This window comes from Canis lupus, chromosome 25, assembly GCF_011100685.1.
Source record: "Canis lupus familiaris isolate Mischka breed German Shepherd chromosome 25, alternate assembly UU_Cfam_GSD_1.0, whole genome shotgun sequence".
NCBI lineage: Eukaryota > Metazoa > Chordata > Mammalia > Carnivora > Canidae > Canis > Canis lupus.
The window spans coordinates 28,924,259-28,945,735 of NC_049246.1; the positions used below are offsets into that span (position 1 = coordinate 28,924,259).

The window sequence follows — 21,477 nt, forward strand, 5'->3', positions numbered from 1 at the left end:
GCAGGATGGGGATGCATACAAGGTAGCACTTGTCAAAAAAGGGAAGGAAGAATCACATCTTTGCTTTGTATTTACAACAGTGATACACTGAACAGATCATTTTTCCCCCCAATATTTGGTGTGTTTTTTTTCTTTAGGAGAAGACTAAATTTTAAATTTGGAGGAGAGACTTGCTGGGGTTTTGCTACCTAGAAGAAATATATATTTCTTTAGATAAAATTGTCTGTAAAATCTAGAAATCCTGCTATCCTATACTTTTAGAAAAGTATAGATTGCTCACTTTCTTAGCTTGAGCTGCTATAATGAAATACCATAGACTGGGTGGCTTGAACACCATTTCTTTCTCATAGTTCTGGAGGCTGAGAAATCCTGCTATCCTATACTTTTAGAAAAGTATAGATTGCTCACTTTCTTAGCTTGAGCTGCTATAATGAAATACCATAGACTGGGTGGCTTGAACACCATTTCTTTCTCATAGTTCTGGAGGCTGGGAAGTCTGAGATCAGGTTGCCAGCATGGTCAGGTTCTGGTGAGGGCCCTCCTCCTGGCTTGTAGATGCCTACAAGTGTGTCCTCACTTGGCAGAGAGAAGCAGCTCTCATATCTCTTATAAGGACACTAATCCCGTCATGAAGGCCGTACCATCATGGCATCATCTAAAACCAGTTACCTCCCACCCACCCCCCTCCCGCCTTGCCAGTACCATCACATTAGGAGTTAAGGTTTCAATATATGAATTTTATGGGAACACAGACCTTCAGTCTGTGACATGTACCAAAGGGAGTTTAATGAGCTCAGACCTTCCACCCCTAGCAACTGTAAGTGCTGTCACCTCTGCTCTGGGGAAAAGAAATGGTCATCATCTTAATATTTACATGAATGGCAGTATCCTTTGGAAATTCAGTCGCCCATGCCAATAATCATAGTCTTTTTTGTTCTTTGCTGATATTAAGCCACACACAATTTATTCTTCCTTGAAAAAATGAATTGGACTTGTCTCAAATAGCATCTTTGATTTTTATGTTCATTTATTTATAATCTAGAATCATAGACTCAAAGAGCTTTAGATCTAAAAAAAAATAAAATAAATTTAAAAAAAATAAGAGCTTTAGATCTGAAAGGAACCTTACATCTAATCTACTACTGTTTCTCGGAGTCCACTAACCACTTGCCTCAAGATCAGTGAGACCGCTTATTAAAGATGCAGTTTGGAAGCCCTGCCACAGACCTAGTAAGTCAGATTCTCTAGGGAGAAGAAAGACCCAGCAGAAAAACTGCATTTTCAACACGTTCCCTGGCGATTTTCACACATACTAAAGCTTGAAGACCACTGGTCTAGTTCACTCAACCCATAACCAGTCAGGAAACAGGCCCAGCCAGGTATCAGCGGCTTATGTGAGATCCAATAGCTTGTGACAAAGGCAGAAATAGAGCCAGGTCTCTGGAGCCCTGACCAGTGTCTCTCTGCATGGTACCATACCCTACAAATGGCAAGTCAGCCAGTGCTCAGGGTGAAGCATCTGCAAGAACCTGTGCGTCGGACTTGGGAACGAAGAGGATCCAAGATATTGGAGGCTTCAAGATCTGTGCCCAAAAGCTGTGTGTTTCAATTTAAGTATTTAAAGTCTGGAGGATTTTCTTACAGATAACACATTAATGAAAGAAAATGTCACTCAAATGAATCAAACGGAAAAACTTGACCTATTTCCTTATAGGTCATTCAGCAGTGGTCAGAAACTGGACAGAAACAAATCCAGCAAAGTTTTGGGCAGGAGCTAAAAAGAGAAGGAGCTTGGAGGGTCTGTCCTGAAGCTCGACTGCCATTGGTAACCTTTAAAACCCAAAACCTTCACTGCATGCCCTGTTCCCAGGGACTGAGACATCAAGTAAAAACCCAGCTGATGGTTAGCCTCTGGAATCCCCCACTCCCATGCTATTCATTAAAAGAAGCAGATCATTATCAATGGAAAATAAATTGTATAAACAGAAGTAGGAAAATGAAAGAAATCCAACTATTATTTTGAAAGTTTCGTTCTACCTTTATAAAACTATTCTTTTGATGCCACTGTTTTCTCTCTGGCTTCAACTTTTCTAGCACTGACAGTCCGGAATGGAGGAAACGTGCTGGTGCCCTGTTACCCTTCTGGTGTGATCTATGACCTCCTTGAATGTCTCTATCAGTATATTGATTCAGCCGGCCTCTCCAACATCCCTTTCTACTTCATCTCCCCTGTGGCCAACAGTTCACTTGAGTTTTCCCAGATTTTTGCTGAGTGGTATGTCTGTGTTCTTCTCCATGATTCAGTACATTCAAGCAATAAGATTGAAAATGTAAAAAAAAAAATTTTAACTGAAAAAAGAACAGAAATAGGATTTTATTCTCACATTATTGTGAGACTTTCATTCTATTGTCTTTCTGTGTCTGTGATGTGAAAATTGTATTAATGAAAGCCAAATCTGTTATGTTGCTACGGTTCCGAAGAATAGTTAGCAAGGAGAGAAGGATGAAAGGCAAAGATTTAACTTAGCCAGCACTTTCAGAATCAGTGACAAAAATATTATGCATCTATCTTCTCACATGCTACCCTCTGCTGTTACAAAGTGAGGTGACATTCTAGAAGCTCAAAAACCCAAGCTCATGTTGTCTGGAATTTATAACACTAAATCTGACAAGAAAAGCTAGATTTTTTTTTCATTTCAATAGCATGATATTTGACAAAATTAAGTTTTATTACAGTAGGAAATTGTTTGATCCAGTCCTAAGGTGGGTAAATTATTGTACAGTATGAAATCAGTGAGCCTTTTTAGAATCCTTGAGCTGCATGTCTGAGTCTAACTGACCTGGCCAAAAAAAAAGGGGGGGGAGGAATGGGGGAAATATATTAACTTTTACAGTCGACCCAACAGTACCTTAAAGTGGTGTTTCTAGAACTGGAGTGGGACACACATACTACAGGGTGTGTTTAATCCATTTTAGTTGTGTGAGAGCCTAATGGATACAGTATTCTACTAAGTGTCTTGTACGTCATTCTGTCATTACATGTTCTACATACTGCCTGCCTCCTCCACCTTTTTCCTCCCCATTTAGTTGTAGTCAAGGACCTTTTTTCTTTATCTCAATTCAGACAAGCTTTTCAATCCCACCTGCGTGTTATTCATGTTTGTCCGTAGGGCTGTCACTTTTATCGGTGCCTCCTGAACTTTATCCTTTGCATTAGGTCTTTTCTCCCCCAACATAGAAAGTTAATTTTGAATAATTAGTATCCTACCCTAAGTATCACTTGCACAGTTAATCAGCATGTTCTGAATTTCCTCATCCAGGTCCTTAGTAAAAAAAAAAAACTCCAGGACCAGCCCTGCGAGGCCCAGGGGCTAGTATGTTCCTCAAGGCTACCCTTCTGCCGCGCATTCTGTTCTTGTCAGAATATCTGATAGGATAGAAGTCAGGACCACGAAAATCAGTGTAGGTCATTTTTGTATTTCTGGGTCTCTTTATTTGTTCATTTCATATATATATACACACACACACACACACACACACGTGTGTGTATATATATATATAAACACATTTACTAGAGAAAACAATACAAGTTACAGAAAACAGGAAAAAACAACCCATAAACCCACTCTCCAAAAGTAGTATCACTGTTGCCGTTCTGATGGATTTTTTTTCTTTCTATATGGGGGGGATCGTGCTGATTATTTAATTTTGGATCCTGCTTTTAAAATTTTTAACATGAGATTAGAGCATTATAAAATCTTCCAGAACATAGTTTTTACATGACTTCATTACTATATCATTTGTGCCTCATTTATATATTGTATAATTTACTTAACTATTGTCTTCTTGTTGGACAGACCAGCTTTGCCAAGTTTTTTCCTTTTAGTAATAAATGTTCAATTAATATCATTTTATGTATATGTGACTGCATCTTCTGCCAATTACTAAACATGGAATTACTGGAACAAAAACTATAAGTATGTTCTAATGTTCATTAAACAGAACAAAATGAACATTAGCATATTATTATTAGCTGAACTCCAGTCTTTATGCAGAACATACCAGTTTTTCCACTAATATTTTCTGCCCCAGGATCTAGGCCAAGATACCCCAGTGCATTTAGGTTTTTGTTTTTGTAGGTCCTGAACTACTACCACCTCAAAAGTGTAGTATCTGTTAGACCTGTTGAAATACTTTAATACTATTTTAGTAAATTCTCACAAGTGGGTGCTAACAAACATACATCATTACATATATTTTTTCTAACTTTTAAAAATGCCAAACCTACAGAACACCCATAACTCTTGAGTTATCAGTTTTAACTTTTGCCACAATTGCTTTATTCAGTCATTTCTGTATTTTAAATGTCAGATCTGGCTAAGAAAGAGCATAGACTACCTAAAACATTCACAGCTTCTCCAGATTGAGATATGTCATTACTCTCCAGTTTGAGTTACCAGTGCTGCTTAGTGGGTATGCAAAACAGAAAGTTGTGTGTCTGAGAAAAAGCCTTTCACTTTTTCCTCAAAAGCAGTCATAACGAATGGAATATGATACTTTGAATTGGACCCTGGAACAGAAAAAGGACATTAGTGGAAAACTGGCAAAATCCAAACAAAAGTGGAATTTAGTTAGTGGTAATGCACTAATAGTAATTTCTTCATTCAGCAAACGTATCATGGTAATGTAAGAGGCTAACATTATTGGAACACTAGGCAAAGGGCACAAGGGAAATCTGTACTGTCTTTGCAACTTTTCTGTGTAAATCTAAAATTATTCCAAAATAAGCTTATTTTTTATGGCAAAAATGTATTAAGGAATTTTAGCAGTTAAAAAATTCACACAAGACATTTATGTTCTGAGTACTCTGTGGACTCTGGCTTTTAATCACAGTGAGATTCGCTGGCAGGAAAATTTTAAAATAACCTTTAGTATTCAGTGTTTGCGCTGCTACCACTAGGTGGCAACAAATGACCCTGTGTGCCCGACCTAACATACTGATCTGGTTTTCCTCTTCAAAAGGCTTTGTCACAACAAACAGACTAAGGTGTATCTTCCAGAACCACCTTTTCCTCATGCAGAGGTAAGAAAATGGCATTAGGGATCCCTGGGTGGCGCAGCGGTTTGGCACCTGCCTTTGGCCCAGGGCACGATCCCGGAGACCCGGGATCGAATCCCACATCGGGCTCCCGGTGCATGGAGCCTGCTTCTCCCTCTGCCTGTGTCTCTGCCTCTCTCTCTCTCTCTGTGTGACTATCATAAATAAATAAATAATTAAAAAAAAAAAAGAAAATGGCATTATTGGGTCAAAGCAAGAAAAAATACAGGTAATTGGTTCAAGATGGAGATAGCAGGTCATTAGATTTTAAAAACCCTGGGGCACATGGGTGCTCAGTTGGTTAAGTGTCCGACTCTTAATTTCTGCTCAGGTCACAATCTCATGGTCATGGGACCCTGCTTCAGTTTTCCATGTTAAGTGTGGAGCCTGCTTAAGATTTTCCCTTTACCCCTGACCCTCATCTCTCTCTCTCTCTCCCTCTCTCTCTCTTGTTCTCTCGCTCTCGCTCTCTCTCTAAAAATTAAAAAAAAAAAAAAAATCCTTACATAGGCTCATATAGCCCTTTGTTTCCAATGTGAGACAACAGGGAAGTACTCTAACTCAAGATTCACCACTTCCCCTTCTCATTACCACGTTATAGTACCAGTGTGTGTCTGCAGTCCATAGCCTAACTCTGTTGTGTTGACCGGGTGGGGAATTTTATCTAATACCTGCTACTAACTTTTTAGCAACAGATTTATTTATTGTCAAAGTCTTCTTTCCAGTTAGTTATGTTGATCACAGATGTGAAGTTTTAATGATGAAAATAATAACATTTAAGTTTTTAGAAAATAAAAGGTCAAAAGGAATGAACTTCCACTTATAAAATAAATAAGCCATAAGATGTACTGTACAGCACAGTGACTGGAGTTAACAATACTGTGTTGCATGTTTAAAAGTTGCTAAGAGAGCAGATATTAAAAGTTCTCGTCACAAGAAAAAAAAGTTTGTAACTCTGTATGGTGATGGATATTAACTATAAGGCTTGCTGTGGTGATTTTTTTCACAATAGATAAAATTCTGTACACCCGAAACTAATACATTATATGTCACTTATACCTTAGGTTTTTTTTAAATGGAAAGATTATACCTTTCTCACAGAATGGATGAGTGTTTTTATATCAGTTTGTGCCCAGTTTTGTTTTCATTGTTTTTCACCAAATAGTATTATGATGGACATTTTTCTGTGCTTCCTATCATTATTATCATTATTATTGTTGCCTAGAGTTCCATAGCATATCATATGGACAGATTATAATATAATATACTTAACTATTCTCTTACTATCCGAGAAAAGAGTTACTCCTACTTTTTTGTGATATTTTTAAAAAGGATGTTTAAATTGGTATAACCACTTTAGGAAACTAGCAGTAACTACTAAAGCTGAACATATAAAACATACTTTGTGCCTCCTCAGTTTTGTTCTTGAAGTGTATACCAAACAGAAATACATAGTTGTGCCATCAAAAGACACCCAGAAATCTTCAGAGCACTCTTAATAGTAGTTCAGAAATACCCTGGGTGGCTCAGCGGTTTAGTGCCTGCCTTCGGCCCAGGGCATGATCCTGGAGTCCCGGGATCGAGTCCCACACTGGGCTCCCTGCATGGACCCTCTGCCTGTGTCTCTGCCTCTGTGTGTGTGTGTATGGTGTATCTCATGAATAAATAAATAAAATCTTAAAAAAAAAAAAAAAGAAAGAAAGAAATATGGCCAAATGCTCTCAGCAGTCTAGTGGGTTTTGTGGTATATTCACACAATGGAATACCTTATGCCAGTAAGAATGAATGAACTCCAATTACACTTAGTTATATAAACATATTTCACAAACATGAAATAAGTCAGACATAAGAGAGTAGACACGATGTGATTTTCTTTATATACAAGATCAAAAACACACAAAACCTACCTATGGTATTGGAAGCCAGGACAGTGCTTACCCTGGAGGTAGGGATAGGGCAGTAGTACCCAGAAAGGGAAAAAGGAGAATTTCTGGGAAAACTGCAACAAATATTCTGCTATTTTAAATTTGACAACTTGTACTACTCTTACTTATTCCTACTCCAAAGGACTTTTATGAACCAGAATTTCATGTGGAAATTTCTGATGAAGTCATTTTTCAGTCCGTACATTGCAGTCAAGGTATTTGCAAGCTCTGTCATTACCACAGTGAAATTCGGGCTAGAAATGCAGTAATGTCAGAAAATGAAGTGTGGCAAAACGTATTTTGTGGTGGACTTCACCACTAAAAGTCTGTTTTTCTCCTCCCCTCTCCAAACAATTAGCCTTTCTTTGTCCTCTGAGTGTTACTACACATTCTTACCCACATATGTCACAGATGACCTTTGTCCCATTTACAGTTATGAATATGAAAAGGCCATAATTGTGTCATCTGGGTTCCTGAAATGCACATGCCAACGTTAGGGCATGATGGAGTTGACCCTGGGTATTGTGGCCACTACCCATGAGAAAATATAGTTCTGCCCTTAGTACTGATAAAAAACATTACAGAATTCCTACCCTACAGCTTCATTGCCTGTACAGTTTGGATGTTAAAGAAGTACAGAGATAATTCCAGATGGTCATATGTAATAAGTCAGCTGGAAAGGTAGGTCCAATTGGCAAAAAAGTGAGAAAGAGATGAATTTATCTTCGTTTCTGTGCATTGATCAGAAGAACTTCAGGAACTGTAGGTAATGCCTAAAAAGTGATTTAAGTTATGTGCAAAGACCCAGTGCTATTCTTAGAACTCCATTCATCTCTGTGACAGCAATGGATACAGGAGACTTAGTCTTTTAGACAGCGCTTACCCTTATTTAACTGGGCAAGTAATGATTTTGGCTAGATCAGTTATAAAAAAAGAATGTCAGTTTACTTGTATATGACTTGGAAGGAAGGTGAGAGTTTAGCATTTGCTCCATCTTTACACACATATCCCATCCAACCTTGGACACCTGATTATGACCTCTGGGGTAGTGTTGAAGTGTTACGAGTAAAAACAGTCTCTGAATTAAAGATTTAATCTTTAAAGTGAAGAGATTTTGGCTTCCATTTGGGGTTTGTGCCATTCTGGCCACACCTCACTATTGGGGTGACTTTATTTGGAGTTGGGGGTTGACTGGGCTTCCCCTCTTATGCATTATGAGTTGCTTCAGGATTAAGTAGTACCACAGACCATTTCCTTATCCATCAGACAATATCTCAGGGCAGTACTCCCTTTGACTTAGGTGGTATTTAGGGTGTCTGAAGTCTGAGTGTTTGTCATCTGACCTTTCGGTGCTAGAGTGGGAAGGTAGAGGCAGGGTCAGGGCAGCAGGAAGAGCTTCTGAGCCATGTCACAAGACATCATCTGTGGCTGTTACTGTATATGGTGTTGCCTTGGATTGGACATGACTTTGGGCGAGTATTGCCAAGTATTGTGCTGGAAGGGAAGTCTTTTTGGTTCAAAACATACACTTTTAAGACAAGCTCGAGGCTGTACATGGCCTACTTCTTACTATAGCTGTGTCGTGAGGATGTCACATCCTAAATTTCTGACAGCCAGTTTGGCCTCTGTCTTTATTAAGTTTCTGCAATAACTTCTCAAGAGGTAGTCCTATGTGCATAAATAGTTTTTCTTGTGTGAGATGTTTATTCTCAACAGAACTTAGTGTTTCACATGTTATGGGAAAGCTACTCGTACTTCAAATAATTCATATTGGGAGCTTCTGGGGCCAGGGCTTGGAGTGTCTAGAAGATCTAAAGGAAGAGTTAGACTACATCAGGTATTAACAGCGTGAATAAAAGTATCCATTGAATATGTTAATACGTACCAAAAGGTCTCATCTGTTCAGAAAGTCACCTTGTTAGGTTGAAAATCTCAATTTTCAGCAAATGTTAATCAGATTCATTTGTATTTTTAATTTCCTTCTGTTCCCTCTTCCATGCTGTGTGGTTCTTCCTTCGGGCTACACAGACTAACATCTCTTTGTGTGCCTCTCTGTACATATTGTAGCTCATTCAGACCAACAAGCTGAAGCACTACCCCAGCCTCCACGGAGACTTCAGCAGTGATTTCCGCCAGCCATGTGTGGTGTTCACTGGGCACCCCTCCCTCCGGTTTGGGGACGTGGTCCATTTCATGGAGCTCTGGGGGAAATCTAGTCTCAACACTGTCATATTTACAGGTAAATAAACAAAACTTTGCCCTTTCTGCTAGGACCGTCACTCAACGCACTGACCAAGTGGAGACCAAGGGACGAATTTTGCAGTTAGAAATATAAACACTCATCTGTCATAAATACCAAAGGGTGAGGAAACCGCAGGGGAAAGAGTAAGAATTAAAAAGCAAGACGGACTGTTAGGAAACTGTACTGAACAAAATTTTCATACCAATTTTCAGAGATTTTCCCTGAGACAGACTTCTACTGAACTCCTTTTGAGAAGATTTTTGTATGCTGTTTTAAGAACAGCAATAATTCTAGTAACCACTCTTGTTTTACCTTTTAGGAATTATTTCCTGAATTTGGCCTTTCTCCTTCAGTTACAGTTTTCTCTGGCTTACAGTTTTCCTTCTGGAGACAAACCCCTCAGAGTAGAACAGATTCTTTAATGAGGTCAAGCAGGGGTTTTACTTAAGCACTATATTATTTTATCAATTTCAGGTCTTCCTTGGGACTTGGAAATCTTATGGGCAGTAAAGTAAAAAACCTTGACCCAAATCTGGTCCAGTGGACTGTAACCTAACCTAAGTTACCCGTGTCTCTGAGCCTCACTTTTTTCCTTGTGACATGGGGTTATGCTGGCTCCTTACTTGGGCAGCTCTGTGCATTTAGTGAAATGTTATAAGAAACATTTCATATACTGCCTGGCACATAAAAGCTATTGAGAAAGTTATCAGTTAACTTCTTTCTCATTACTTTTAAGACTTGAATGATGGAAGAGAGTCTAATAAATCCCCAAAGCTTCAGGATCAGGGACACTGGGGCCCTTCCTTGTGCTCAGCCTGTGCGTGAAGAGTGCCAGAGACCTCCAACACATTATTAGTCAAACAAAGTTGGCTTTATTGACTCATTGCAGCTGGGGAGAACACATACCATGAAGAAGTGGGAGGCATCTCAGAGCATGTTGAAAAGAACTTATGGATTTGGGCTTGTGTTGGGTGATTTTTGAGGTGGGTTCACAGATGTGGGACATTGCTCTGAATTGGCTGCTGTCAGGAAATAGGAGTAGTTATATATGATGAGTATCTTAATAATTCTTATCTAAAAGACAAAAAGAATGGAGCTAGATAGGGTAATGTTTGCTCATTTTGTGGTTTGAACAGTGTTGTGGTTTTGTGCTCAGGCATGATTACAGACAGGTTCTTGTTTTTGTTTTGATCCATTGTGGTCACCAAGTGGCCATGTCTGGTGTTAGTGTTCTGTGAAATTGTTTGTGTCCAACAGGAGAACACCATAGCCTAGCCATGAGTGACAGGCAGGCTCTGGCTAACACCAAGGCCTAGTAGAAAGTGCCAGGAAAGCTCATAAAAAAAATAAAATTAAATTAAAAAAAAAATAAAGCAGCCATCAGGGGCCGCTTCTGTCTTTCCCAGCCCCCTTTGGCAAAGAGGAACTCAGGCCACAAGACATTGACTCACGGTACCCAGAACCTCACCATTGCCAAGTTTTGCTAAGCAGGAGGTGATCTGAAGAACATTGTCTAGTAGGCCTAAGGGTGGTGTCTCCTGTTCTTTTTGAGGAGCTGTTGACTCTGATACAACAGTGGGTACAGTATTCATATAGGTACGGTCAGAGTATTTGCTATTGTATAAATCTTCCTTTAGCCAGCTATGAAGAAGTCAAAGGCTGTGTCATGGTCATTTGTGAAGCCTGGTAGTGTCAGAGATGCGTTTTGGACCACTTTTGCAGATTGCATTACAGCCGTGTTAGACTTGAAGCTCACATAGTCCACATAAAAAGGGAGTCAGTCAGTCAAAAAAGTAAGTAAGTAAGTAAATAAATAAATAAATAAATAAATAAATGGGAGTCAGTCATCTCTCCCAGGTATGTGTGCCTGCCTCATTTAGGGAGGGGTATGCTTCTTAGGGAAACAGGAGCTGCTGGAGGGAGATTAATTTAAAAATCTGAATGTTCCATCAGTTTTCTCAAATGCACTGGATAAGTTAGTGGGACAAGTGAGCGTAAGCCCGAGGGCTATAAGAAGTGGAGACACAGGCTGTTGGGAATCGAAGTATTATTTTTCACACCAGAAATGTGTCAGTTCCTCTGGCTCATGGTGGGCGAGTGGATAAACCATCCCTGCCAAGCAGGCTGCAGTGAGTGGTTCTGGGGGTAACGAATGGGCCAGCCCGGCAGGCGTGGTTCCCAGTCGTGCTGTGCCAGGCTTTGCAGCAGGAGTATCCGGTGACGTGGGGCTGGGATCCTTTTCTTTTCCTCTTGGGGCATCCTGTCAGGTAAGTGGTATGTGCTTTGTCTCATAGCTGTGCATTAACTTTGAGCACTTGATTCAAGTGGCCTGTGTCAGGTTTCTCCATTGTGAAGTTCACTGTTTTTATATTTAATCATGATCTTGGCAGGCCCCCGGGGAGACACTTTGAGACTATATATCCTGCTTTTCCCCCAATTTTTATCTAAATATTTTAGCATCATATATGATCCTGGGTCGGAATAAATTATTACTGTGATGGTTGCCAAATGGCGATTTTTTTTTTGTTTTCTATATGTTTGTTTGGCGTTCTGACATTTAAAAAAAAAAGCTTTTGCTTCTCCCCATTTACTTAGTTACCCTTCATTTTATTATTTCCTCGCTCTGTGTTGAAAGCCTCAAGCTCACACCCATACCTCCGAATTCCACATCCACCCTGCGCTATTCATTCTGACTCTCCCTTCCCTTATTTGTAAATCACTCCTCTTGAGCGATAGGGAATCTGGCTCCCACCAGCCTCTGGGCACTTACAACTGCCTCACCCTCCCCACCACCCCACCATCTGCTTGGCCTTGACCACACCAGCTGCCTCCTCACTGGGCAGCCACTCTGTTGCCTGCTTTTCGATTTTTGTTTTTGTTTTTGTTTTTTTTGTGCTCTCATTAGAACCCGATTTCTCCTACCTGGAAGCACTGGCTCCCTACCAGCCCTTGGCCATGAAATGCATTTACTGCCCCATTGATACACGACTGAATTTCATCCAAGTGTCAAAGCTGCTTAAAGAAGTGCAGGTAAGGAGGGGGACTGCCAGTGTCTCCCCCGTGGCCCTGTCACCCCTATGTGGTTTGTGTTGCTGTGAGGCGAGGGCCGGCTGTCTTGCTGCATTTCTTGCCTTCCTCATTTCTCTAGCATCTGCAAAGTGCTGGCACATGTACTACTTAGTTACCCTTCAAAGTAATGAGCTTTCCACTCTGAAAGCAGTTTCCGTTCTGAAGAAATCAAAAGTGGAGGAGAAGCACGCATAAACAGTCTATTATTTTTGATGAGGACCATCTGTGTCCAGTTAAAAGCAAATTGCCCCCTCTCCCACCAAAAAAAATTGTTGTAGAAACCTACTCATCGAGCCAAAAGATAGTTTAGCTGAAATCTGTATGGGGCCCTGCTGTGCTTGTGGATTAGGACCACACACAGTGTTACTTTGCTTTGCACTAGAGATTTATTTTGGCTTGGTTTTTGTTGCTTTCATTTGTTTATTCCAGTTGCATTTTCTGCCGCGGAGAAAGGGCAGAAGTAGTTGGGTAAAGTGGTAGGTAAAAGGAAGGCCATGTGCACAAAAGGAAAATTGTAGTGGGGCGTGGGGGTGGGAGGGGTTTAAAATCTCCGTGCTGGGCAAGCAACCCCACAGCATATATAGGCGGGCTTGGGGAGGGAAAGAGGCCAGAGGGAGAATTCTCCTTCCCTGTTGCCTCCAGAGCTGAGTGAACGCCAGGATGCCCTGGCTTGTCTCCTGTCGCTTGACCTAGTAATTTAGCAAAGTATGGCTAGTCCCTTCACTTTCCTTGGCCTAGGTCAGAAGTGTACTTTCCTCCTCCCAGAGTCTTTGACCTCGGGATGGGTGGCACTACCACAGAACTCTCGGGCAACAAGGAATGGGAAGCTGAGGAGCCTCAGGAATGCAGAGACGGTGGCTTATAGTGATCACTAGCTTGCTGGCCCTCCAGAAAAGAGGATGGACTTTCTCTAGACATGATTAGAGCAGTGGCTAAGTTTGGGCTGATTCGGTGATTCGATACCCCACCATGTATGCATCAGTACATGGGCAGAAACAGTTAAAAGCCTGTGGTTTTCGTCACTAAGTAACACCACACCTTACCCCCACCGTCCCTACAGCAGCTTTGTTCTCCCAGAGCCCCAGGCAGTACAGGGACATTGGGAACTGGCGGCCACCTGGTCTTCACTGCAGAAGGGGCAAACGTGGCTGGAGTCCTCAGGCTGTGACTGTGCAGTCGGGTGGCTTTGAGAAGAGTCACAGCATACCACCAGGTCAGGAAGAGGACACGTGTGAGCCCAACAGAACAAGTGCTATTTTAAATGCATCCGGTTGGCCTGCTGGAAGGCCTCCTTCCAGGAAGAGAAAGCGAGCTCCAGATCTTAAGAGTGAGCAGTGGCAATACAATGACTCAGTGGGCCACCAGGATCAATTTTCTGTTGCGTGGTCTTTGTCCTCAGTAGTCATTGGTTTACTATTCTTGTCTCTCAAAATGACAGACATTTTGTAAAAAAGCTCTGAATCAGTCTGTCCTAACATACACAATTGAGTATGTGATCTGAGCAGTGCCCTCTGTCGAATACCAGTGGGCCTGCAGATGCCAGAACAATGCCCAACCCCAGAACACTGGACTAGTGTGAAAGTCAGCAGTTCTTGCCTGTCGGCCAACAGTTGCCCCACCAGTCAGTGATGGCAGGTATGACAAGAAGACTATGCGCTCAGGGGCTTAGGGGCCAGTTGAGAATAGGCCCATGGAAGTCACCATCAGAATGACTTAAAAATACTGAAAAAATAAAAAACAAATGGAAAGAGAGGCAGTGGATCCCCCACTAGCCTATGTGGCTGGCAGTTGAGGGCTTTGCCCTGAAATTTTTCTTCCTTTCCCGCACTGCGCTCACCTTTCCTGCTACCCGTTACTTGGGTTTGAGAGGAGAGATCTGATGGCCCAGAAGAGGCGAGGCGAGCGAGCGTGCCCGGGGACGTGGTGCCAGGGGACGTGGACGGCCTCCCTGCTCACCCCGCCCATCTCGTGTGTTCTCAGCCGCTCCACGTGGTCTGCCCCGAGCAGTACACGCAGCCGCCCCCCGCGCAGTCCCACCGGATGGACCTGATGATCGACTGCCAGCCACCTGCCATGTCGTACCGGCGGGCCGAGGTCCTTGCCTTGCCCTTCAAGCGTCGCTACGAGAAGATCGAAATCATGCCTGAGGTGAGCCGTTCTCTCTCTCATGGTCAAACCAGGGTTTTCCACATGGTCTCAGAAAGAGGCCTGTCCCAGAGGTGGCTTTCTTTTGGTTTTGTTTCAAATGCGGATGAGCCGAAGAACGCAGGCCCTTAAGCAAGGAACTGGGAAGAGAGGTGGGATCTTCAGAATCTCTCATTTTCCAGGTAGCGACGTAACAGCTTCCTAACTCTTCCTTCCGTGGGGGACATTTATTATTATATCTGCTTTTTCTGTATTACAAATCATGCTTTCAGAAATATTCTTTTACAGAAATCTTTGTCCGTGTACAGAATGTAGAGAGAACTAAAAGCGTCACGGAGTTTTGCGGGGGAGAGGCCTGTGTGAGGTGCAGGGGTTAAAAATGTGCCGCCACCCGTCAGGTTTTGCTACTACTAAAGGATACTTATATCTCCCCCAAATGAGTGTGTCCTCTGCAGCTTCCTCATAATCCTCCTCCTTTGTCCCTGTAAAGTGCAAGGCAGGAGATCTGATGTGCCCGCCCTTGTGCACGTGTTCTAGTAGGAAAACCCTCTCTGTTCAGGGCGGCAAGGGGTGCGTCCCCCCCCCCGCAGAGGCCTCTGAGTGACATTGTGGTTGTTGTGGGCTCCGGGTAGACTTGCCCTGTGGCACAGCGGCCTCTTAGATTTCGCTCCCGGGGCTGCCCATACTCCCATGGTGCCCTTCCCAAGGCCTCCCAGGCAGCCTGCCCTGTGAGGGGAGTAACTGCAGGGTCGGGAGGAAGAGGATGTGTTCGGGTGGGCGTTGTTGGGAGACTGGAGTTTCGTGAAACAGTTCTCCTGTTCCTTTCAAATACCCTAAGCTGCTTCCTCTGCCCTTGGGATATTGATCTTCATATTGATGTAAATGACGTCTTGTGTATTTATTTATTTTTGTTTCTACAAAGGAGACTTGGATAGCTCGGAGTCTACATGTGTAAGAGCAATAGTCAGCAAAGCCTGGGAGCTGGGGCTTCTCACAGGGTCAGGCATTGCTGCCAGTGGCTGCGCCAGGGCTCTAAAGCTGCCTAGGTTCTAGAAGGGGGTACTTGTCGGACTCAGGTAGGGAAAGAGATGGCTCCCCCGGCTAAAGGTTGACTGTTCCACCTTTGGGAGAAGTCAGACTACCAGGAATTAGTTCACTCAGTCCAAATGTCCCTATCCTTCCTGCCTGACACTAGTCACCTCGGGGTTTTGAGGACAGAGGCAGAGGCCGGCATGAAAAGTCAGCACCCAACAGGTGTTTTGAGTAGGGAGAAGCCCTTAGAGGTTTCTGAGAGATCCTGTGGAAGTGTGAGGAGCTGCCTGGAAGTCATCTGAAAGGTGGCTGTGAGGTGCGGCGGTTCAGGGTACGAGGCCGTGGCAGGTTGTGGGCGGTTCATCATTTGGGGGTGAACTAACAAAAGGGCGAGGCAGAAGGGTCAGCTGGGCCCCAGCATGCGACGGCACAAGCTTGCTCGAGGTGGCTGCTGAGGGTCGTGGGCCGCCTCCAGGAAGAGCAGCCACACTGGTCTAAGAACGTCGGGCTCAGGCTCGTTCTCCTCTGTGCTTCTCTTACCTCCTTTCGTCCGTGTGATGTATTTTTGATTAAAGTTATTTTTAGATTTTTTTTTTTTTGCCTTCTTTCGTCCTTAAAATTATGTGGTATTTTAGACTCCAGTGATAGAAACAAAAGTTGAAAAGAAAAGAAAATGAAGAATGGTGGTCACAGAAGGCTCAGCTCCCTTCCCGCCGGGAACGAGCCAGTGGGTGTGGAAAGCCGGCCTTGGCTGGCACCAGCCATCGCCATCTGTGAGCTCTGAGGAGGCCGAGCCGCGGCCCAGCGCGGCCTCCTGGTCCCGACTTGGGGTGGCGAGGCTGCAGCACCTCGCCCCCCACATTTAGTTGAGGCCCACTGAAACCCGTTTGCTTCCAGCTCGCGGATGCGCTGGTGCCCATGGAGATTAAGCCTGGCATTTCCTTGGCAACCGTCTCGGCTGTGCTGCACACGAAAGATAACAAGCACGTCCTTCAGGTACGGGGGAGGGTGGGCCGGGCTCATGTCCCTGAGGAGCCGCTGGGGCCTGTGAAGCCCAGGAACCCCCAGATACCCCCACCAGTGGTCCCAGGACTCCCGCCAGCACAAGCCAGAGACCAGACTCCTTAATGGATGAGATGTGAAACAGAGAGAACACTGCGTATAAATTCTTCGCTACTTGTTCTCTGGCCACATGCCTCAGAGAGAGAAAAGGGAAGAGCAGCTATTATTCATGGAGCTGGGGCCGCACCTCACCCTGAGTGCCCTTCCCGCCTCCGAAAGTACTGGTGGTGCTCACAGCTCCCACGGGCACCTTCCTCAGACCCGCGGTGCGGAGCACAGCACCAGGCGGCGGGAGCCCCCAGAGTGGTGGGCAGCCCTTAGGCCCCAGGAGGCCTCCCCTACCCAACATGCCTGTGGGGCGGGCAGCAGCTGGGCACCTGTGAGCCACCCCAGCCCACAGACTGCAGCGCCTTGTCCCGGCACCTCGTGCCCCACCTCCACCCCGTGTTTACCGCCTCGTGGGGCAGCTCCTTGGGCCCTGCTCCTCACCCCTGAGAAGAACTCTTTCTACACTTGGGACTGTGCTGCCATGTAAAATATGCGAGGTGCCATCCTAGGTCCTTGTCATCCTTACTTCTCACCTTCCCACTTCATCCTCACAAAATTCTCACAAAATCACCATCACTTTATAGGCAGTTTCTCTGACTTTCATTTTAACCCATCAGCTTGACCCCATAGCTGGTGGCCTTGGCCACCGTGCTGCTGTCACACCTACAGTTATCAGCACAGTTTATTATTAAGAATTTACTCAGAAAATACCAAAATGAATCCTTTAAAAATTAAAAATGAGTCTTGCTAAAAGGAAGATTTCTTTGCCAGAAAAGGCACTGATGTTGTGTGGATGCTTTGGCATTAGCTTCTGTTATAAAGAACACCTCGTGGAGCCCCCAGCTCCTGGCAACCCTGAACTCCAGGGCCAGCTGACCTCACAGCAGGGATGAGTCCGGACCGGGGTGCTGGGGCCTCCTTCAGGGAGGGCAGCAGTGCCCAGGGAGGGATGGGCAGATGGGCTCTGGCTGTGGCCTGCGCTGACCTCCCCTGTACTCAGGGTGAGGGGCTTGATGAGGTTGTGTTTTCTCCGGCTCTAGCCTCCCCCCAGGCCCACCCAGCCCACAGGTGGTAAGAAGAGAAAGCGGGCAAGCGATGACATCCCAGACTGCAAAGTGCTGAAGCCACTGCTGAGCGGCTCCATCCCTGTAGAACAGTTTGTGCAGACGCTGGAGAAGGTGAGTGCTGCCCAGACTGCACAGGAGCCGGATGTTGCTCCTTTTTCTCCATCTCCACTGTCTGAGCTACTGACCCTGAAGCCTCTGCTTGATCCAGGGTCATGGCAGGAACAGAACCAGGGGAGGGTCCCAGAGAGTTGAGAGAAGACCATGCCCCCTCTTCCCTGTAGGTCCCCCATTTCTTCTCTGCCAGCCCCTTCCTTCCCGTGAGACCCCAGGCCCCTAGAAGACTGCCTCACCACACCCCATTTCTTATGGGAACGAGACCAAGGAAGGCCCTTCAGAAACCTAGGTGCGACAGATGGGCAGGGGGGAAAGGCCAGATAAAGAAAACTTAGTAAGTCTGCCCCTTGGAGCCTCACTTTTCAAGAAGATCCTTGCTGTCAGAGCGCCAGCCTGGCTGTGTCACAGGAGACGGGAGGCGCGGGACTGGGGGGCAGTGAGGACAGAGGTGCTACTAGATCCCTGGGAGTTGGAGAAGCAGACAGGAGGCAAGAAGGGGAAGCAGTAGGCGGTCCTCTGGTGTCAGCCTCCAGCCATTAGTTGTTTAATCTTCCCTGAAGGAGAGACCACAGCCAAGTTGTGCGGCTCTCCTGGCCCGAGGGTGGAAACGCTGTATGGGAGTTAGCACTGATGCTGTGACGTGGCAGGGCCGGCTTCCTCGGGACCGAGCAGTGCTCTGGCCCCTATTGGTAGGACTCTGCTTGACTTGTTTTTTAAAAGCTCGAAACAACTTGCTTTCCCAGAATCCCCTGCACTTAGTTCTTCTGCTTGGCTCATCTAGCAGTTGACCCTTAGGATCTGACCCTGACTCTCTCCACCATTTCTGCGTCATCTCCTCCTGCAAGAGGAATAGCAGTGCCTGCCCCAGCCTGCACACGAGCTTTCTAGGACTAAGGGTTGAGATTCCCTAGCCTATGTCCATTACCTATCTTGTGGCCCTTTCAAGCAAGTCAGTCTTATTTCTATTTCTTTTCCTCTCTCTCAACTTTGTGTGATGTGTAAGAAAATTCTGTAACTCACATTAAGGTAGCTGGAGAAGTATTTGCCCTGCCGCCTTGTCTCCTCCCTCAAGAAGGATTTGCCAAATCACAAGGTCACTGGTATCTTGCTTTGAGGAATGGTATTTTCCTGGGACAGGATGGAGCTTTTTTCTAATCAGGGACCATTGGCAGAGTTTGGAGGCTGCTGATAGAAAGCCCAGGGTCCTAGACTCCTGAACCAAGCTCTTGGATGTGCTCCTCAAGATAGCTCACAAAAGCTTAAGCGGGTTGTAGAAACTTTGTTGTGTTTTGCATGAGATCTTGGATGTTTGGAGGCTTCTTTTAAAGTATATGAAGCTGTGTTTGAATTCCATTGCTGTAGAAGGTCCTATGACAAGTCTGAAGAATTATATTAGGGAGCATAAAAAAATGACAGTTTTTAGAATGTTCAGTTTAGCCAAGGCTACGAAGTGTCATTTCTCAGAACCGTCAGTTGCTCCCATGTCCTCCTGCCTTTCAGTCCACCCCTTGCTTCAGAGTATCCATCATCCTCCTTTCTCTTTTCTTTTGGAGCAGCATGGCTTCAGCGATATTAAGGTAGAAGACACAGCGAAGGGCCATATTGTCCTGCTCCAGGAAGCTGAGACACTCATCCAGATTGAGGAAGATTCAACTCATATCATCTGTGACAATGATGAGGTGCTCAGGGTACGACTGCGGGACCTCGTTCTCAAATTCCTACAGAAGTTCTAAATGGAACAGCTAAGCCATTTCTACTTCACTGAAATCCTACAGTCCTTCGCTGTGGCTGCCCAGCACAAACTGAGGAAGGGCGTAAAAAGTTGGCCACGTCTTTGTGGTGTTTTCTGGCTTAAGGAATAAAGAAGTGGCCCTTGAGGAACACGATTATCCACAGATATAGCCAGAATCTCCTGGGCTAGATTTTTAGCACTGTTGTGGGCAAGGACTTATGCTTTAAACTTAAACTCCTTTTCTTCCCAAACCTGCCTCCCTTGGGTGGCCAAGATGGAAAGGCGGCAAGCTGAGGAGTAGCATAAGCAGCAGCTTTCCCAGAAGTGAATGGTGGAAGGAGGGGTGAAAAGATGAATGACGTAAGCAGTCTGTGTTTGTTTTTCGTGGTGTCCTAGGCCTTGGGCAGGGGAACTAGCATTGGATTGTGTTTTATTTACTTGTCTACAGTGCTATACCTAATAAGAAAGATGATCCAAAAAAATTGGTATAACGAACCATCTATTTGTATTTTATACCATAAGCCCATTTTGTTAATAAAACTTATTTTTTTATAGAAGTATCTGTGCTCTGTTGAACCTCGAATGTACACATTGATTTAGTGTCTGGAAAAGTATTAAACTATACAGAACAGCATAAACTTAGAAAATATTATAATGGGGAACCTGGATGGCTCAGTCAGTTAAGCATCTGACTCTTGATGTCAGCTCAGGTCTTGATCTCATGGTCATGAGTTCAAGCCCTTTGTTGGGCTCCACACTGGATATGGAATCTACTTTTAAAAAAATACCATAGCAAATTTTAGTTTGGTGCGTGCAAGCATATAACCCAACATTATTTAGAAAACTCATATATTTTTCTTAAATTGTATGAAAATGTGCTTAACTTTATATGAGCCACATCTGTATAAAAAAAACACCCAACATGGAGGCATTTGGGTGGCTCACTCTGTTGGGCATCCAACTCTTGATTTCAGCACCTATCATGATCTCAGGACCCTGAGATTGAGCTCTTTGTTGGGCTCCAGTTCAGTACAGAGTTAGCTTGTCCCCTACCCTCCCCCTCTGCCCCTCTCCTGCATTCTCAAATAAATAAATCAATAAATAAAATTAAAAAAAAAAAAAAAAACACCAACACAGATTGGTAACAGCAGCCTTAACCTTCTGGGGAAAGGTCCAGAACACACAGCTCAGGGTCTGCTAGTTAATCATTACCCACCACTGCCTTTCCCACAGATGGTCAGGATTCTCTGCGTTAAGCAGAGCATTAAACTTAGAAACAAGAGTGAAGAAGCCTCCAATGCTGTATGATGATACATTCCTTTGAGCCAGGCAAACTGGTGGACAGGAAAGGGAGATGCTTCTTTCCTCTGGCCCCAAGTCCAGTTTTTCTCCTGCCTCCAGAAACAAAGCTGAATGTTGGCTCATCATTTTATGCCACTGTGGGTAGGTTGGAAACATCTGATGTTCTCAAATTCACTGCAGTGAACCTATGGATAAACAACATTACTCTTCTTTGAACCCAGAATGAGGTTAGAAATAACCAACTACAATTCCAGAGGAAGTGGCAGCTAAAACCTAGACACAGGCAGTGTAGAACTCAGCCGAAAATGTCTAATCTTGCCAGAGGCTAGCTAGAGCCAACATCGATCATGAGACTAAAGATTAAATACCACAGTCTCTACTGCTGCTTAGTAGCGCATTATGGGTTTTAGTCACATCATAAAAACATTATCTTCCTGTCTATAGATTCAATAAAATCTTTAGCAAGATTCCAATGACATTTTTCACAGAAATAGGAAAAAACAACCCTAAAATTTGTGTGGAACCACAAAAGATCCTGAATATTTAACCAAAGTAATCTTGAAAAAGAACAAAGATAGAAGCATCACAATTCCTGATGTCAAGCTTTATTACAAAGCTATAGTAATCAAGACAGTATCATA

General features: G+C 44.1%; 1 protein-coding gene across 3 annotated transcripts in view; it reads left to right on the forward strand.

Moving 5' to 3' along the window:
- The window catches only part of INTS9 (integrator complex subunit 9), a 101,534-nt gene extending 81,443 nt beyond the window's left edge, over nt 1-20,091 (forward strand). For all 3 annotated transcript variants that reach the window (XM_038573686.1, XM_038573685.1, XM_038573687.1), the window contains 8 exons: nt 2,095-2,275; nt 5,023-5,083; nt 9,091-9,262; nt 12,171-12,295; nt 14,315-14,482; nt 16,409-16,507; nt 17,662-17,799; nt 19,359-20,091. In XM_038573686.1, the coding sequence (XP_038429614.1) occupies nt 2,095-2,275; nt 5,023-5,083; nt 9,091-9,262; nt 12,171-12,295; nt 14,315-14,482; nt 16,409-16,507; nt 17,662-17,799; nt 19,359-19,535 (1,121 nt within the window). In that variant the 3' untranslated portion in view covers nt 19,536-20,091. The remainder of the gene's footprint in view (nt 1-2,094; nt 2,276-5,022; nt 5,084-9,090; nt 9,263-12,170; nt 12,296-14,314; nt 14,483-16,408; nt 16,508-17,661; nt 17,800-19,358) is intronic.
- Nucleotides 20,092-21,477: the final 1,386 nt, after the last annotated feature.